Source organism: Montipora capricornis, chromosome 10 (assembly GCF_036669925.1).
Source record: "Montipora capricornis isolate CH-2021 chromosome 10, ASM3666992v2, whole genome shotgun sequence".
In the NCBI taxonomy this organism is placed as follows: Eukaryota; Metazoa; Cnidaria; class Anthozoa; order Scleractinia; family Acroporidae; genus Montipora; species Montipora capricornis.
This window is the reverse complement of record NC_090892.1, coordinates 18,249,388-18,251,887: the sequence shown is the minus strand read 5'-3', so window position 1 is coordinate 18,251,887 and position 2,500 is coordinate 18,249,388. Positions and strand designations below refer to the sequence as shown.

General features: G+C 42.9%; 1 protein-coding gene across 1 annotated transcript in view; it reads left to right on the top strand.

Moving 5' to 3' along the window:
* LOC138019998 (uncharacterized) overlaps positions 1-2,155 on the top strand; it is a 17,116-nt gene extending 14,961 nt beyond the window's left edge. Inside the window, exon 3 of the mRNA XM_068866984.1 lies at positions 684-2,155. Within this exon, the coding sequence (XP_068723085.1) occupies positions 684-731 (48 nt within the window). The 3' untranslated portion in view covers positions 732-2,155. The remainder of the gene's footprint in view (positions 1-683) is intronic.
* Positions 2,156-2,500: the final 345 nt, after the last annotated feature.

Sequence of the window (2,500 nt, the reverse complement as noted above, 5' to 3'; positions counted from 1 at the left end):
TCCTCGGTGGCTGACAGAGGGAGGCTTCCATTGATACCATTTTCGTAACTGAAGTAACTACCGACGTTAAATAAAGTGACTTTACCTTGACCTTATATCTAACAGGCCCAATTGCATTAGAAGGGCTAACGCTCACATGGTCTATATGAGTAGAAAACTAACACTTCACATTACCCTCTAATAGTTAAGTCTGTTGAAATATAAGTGCTACACGGCCAACGTTTCCAAAAACGTTACCCTTCCTTGTACATATAAACTTGCGACAGTTGCTATTGTTTTGTTATCCTCCAAGTCAGGCTCAAAAAACTGTTTTGATTTATTTCTTCATTTCCTTGTTTTTCGGAACCTGTTATTATTAACCTGTTATTAATCTGCAATTACTTTTACCTCATAATTGAGAAATAAGCAAGCTTAAGTGAGTATTGTCGTCAAGGCTCTCTTAGAGGGCCGAAGTGAACTTCCTCGGAGAACCATGCGTAAATTCGGGGCTGGCCAAAGATTACGAAACGCATTAGTTCATATATGTTGCCTAATAAAGTTTCCTCACATGGGCTTGTCGTGGTAGTCTTAATTTTTTTGGCAACCCCGATATTGCTATAATTTTTTCGTTTCTTCGTTCCGTCCTACCTAACTGCCCATGAGAATCTGAGTTTTGTCACAATTTGCTTTTCATTCTTTTCCAGTTTTGCACATGCGCACTGGCATACGGAAAGCTTTTACGCCTGTCTTAACATCCGGTATCCGAAGTAGGAGCCGGAGATCATCTCGCTCTTAACTACCCTGAGGGCTAAGTCTTTGGTCTAATGATTGCTTGCTGATAGGATCTTCGAAGAAGTACAAGGAAGGAAGGAACCGGCCAAAGCAGTGAAAACCTATTGCAAAGCAGCTGCTTAGAAACGTTCTTTCATTTTCCTCTAAAAAGGAGTAACTGCAAATAAACGTGGCGCACAGAATATCACGTCTGGGTTTTTCAGAAACAGGAGAGGATAGCACGGCATCCACTGTCGACTAACTCAGGTGTCCATTGGATAGTGATTAATTACTGGACAGAGCCATCAACGTTTGAGACAACTATTAGAGAGGTTAACCATGACGTTAACCCCAAACGGCAAACGTCGTGAGTGAAATTAGTGTTTTGCCAAAAATGTAAGAACCCTGCTTGATATTAGCTCATTTCTGTCCTCTTAGCTCGAGACATGAACAAACGTTTGAAAGGAACAAGACAAGTTAAAATAAAAGAATTTCCACGCTTTTATGACAAGTAGGAGCCTGCCGTTTCCCGTTGGCTGTAAACGTCATACTTAAAAGGGAAAGTACGCCTACAATCGGCGATAAAATTAGTTGAGACAGTTGCCAACAGAGCACACTGGCAACGACACATTCATTGTTTGCAAAGAAAACTTGTCCAAAAAGTACGTTTCCGGGATACCCCTCCCTCCCCCACCCTAATCAATGTTGTACCGCTGTCGACAAGGCTCGTAGAAAACAGAAAAACACAACATTGTCCCGGGGGTGCGGGGGAGGGGGCCATTTGCGCACCGAGCTTGAAATCGACTCTAAAGGATAAGAGTGTCTCAACAATTTTGACGCCGATTGTAGCTAGAAAAAGCTATTCTGAATCGAAAGTTCTTTATCTGCATTGTCATACTTGACCACTCATTTGGGCTTAACGTATTTAAGTAGCCAACAATAACGCTTCAATTGAAATCCACCATCTTTGTTGTTGTGTGTGCAAACGAGGCTATGGCGCAGCAATAGTCAAGGATTTCTCCGGATGTCCAAATGTTCTTGAATTAACAAGGAAAACATAGTCGAAGAGAGCGATACTTTGAAGACGTGAATCTTAATCCAGAGGGTAAATTGTATTCATATTGGCTCCACCATCAGAACAGATTTACCTCGTGGTCGTGAAACAGGGTTTTATATGTGAGTTGTATGCAGGAGTTTTACGAAGCGAAAGAGAGCTTGCAGTGTTATGCCGCGCTCATTGCTGTAAAATAAACGCCTGGCCCCAGTTGTTCGTGGGGTGGATAGCGCTGTCCACCGGATAAATCGCTATCTACTGGATAACTCAATTGGTTTTGCTAGTGATTTATCCGGTGGATAGCGCTATCCATCGTTTGAACAACTGGGGCCTGTCTACCGTGGCTTTATACGAGATCCCTGTTACAACTTCAAAACAAACGATCGATTTATATATTTCCATCGAATGGTGAGAGTAAATCGTTTCAGTAGTGACTAATATGTTGGATAAACTACTGAGTGAGTAGACTGCCGGACGTCCCTTCTAAGTCAGTCGAGCCGCTCTCGTCACGCAAGCGAGCCGAAGAGCCGAGGGGAAGATGGGGAGAGAAATAGATCCAAATTTTCGCTCTCTCCCCATTCTCCCCTCGGCTCCCTTGCGTGTCTAGACTGCTACAATAAGCACCAAAAGGGTTGAAACACTTTCCTTTTTAAGGAATCTCGGACAAATCCCTCCCCCAAGGTCTTTCCATCTAAC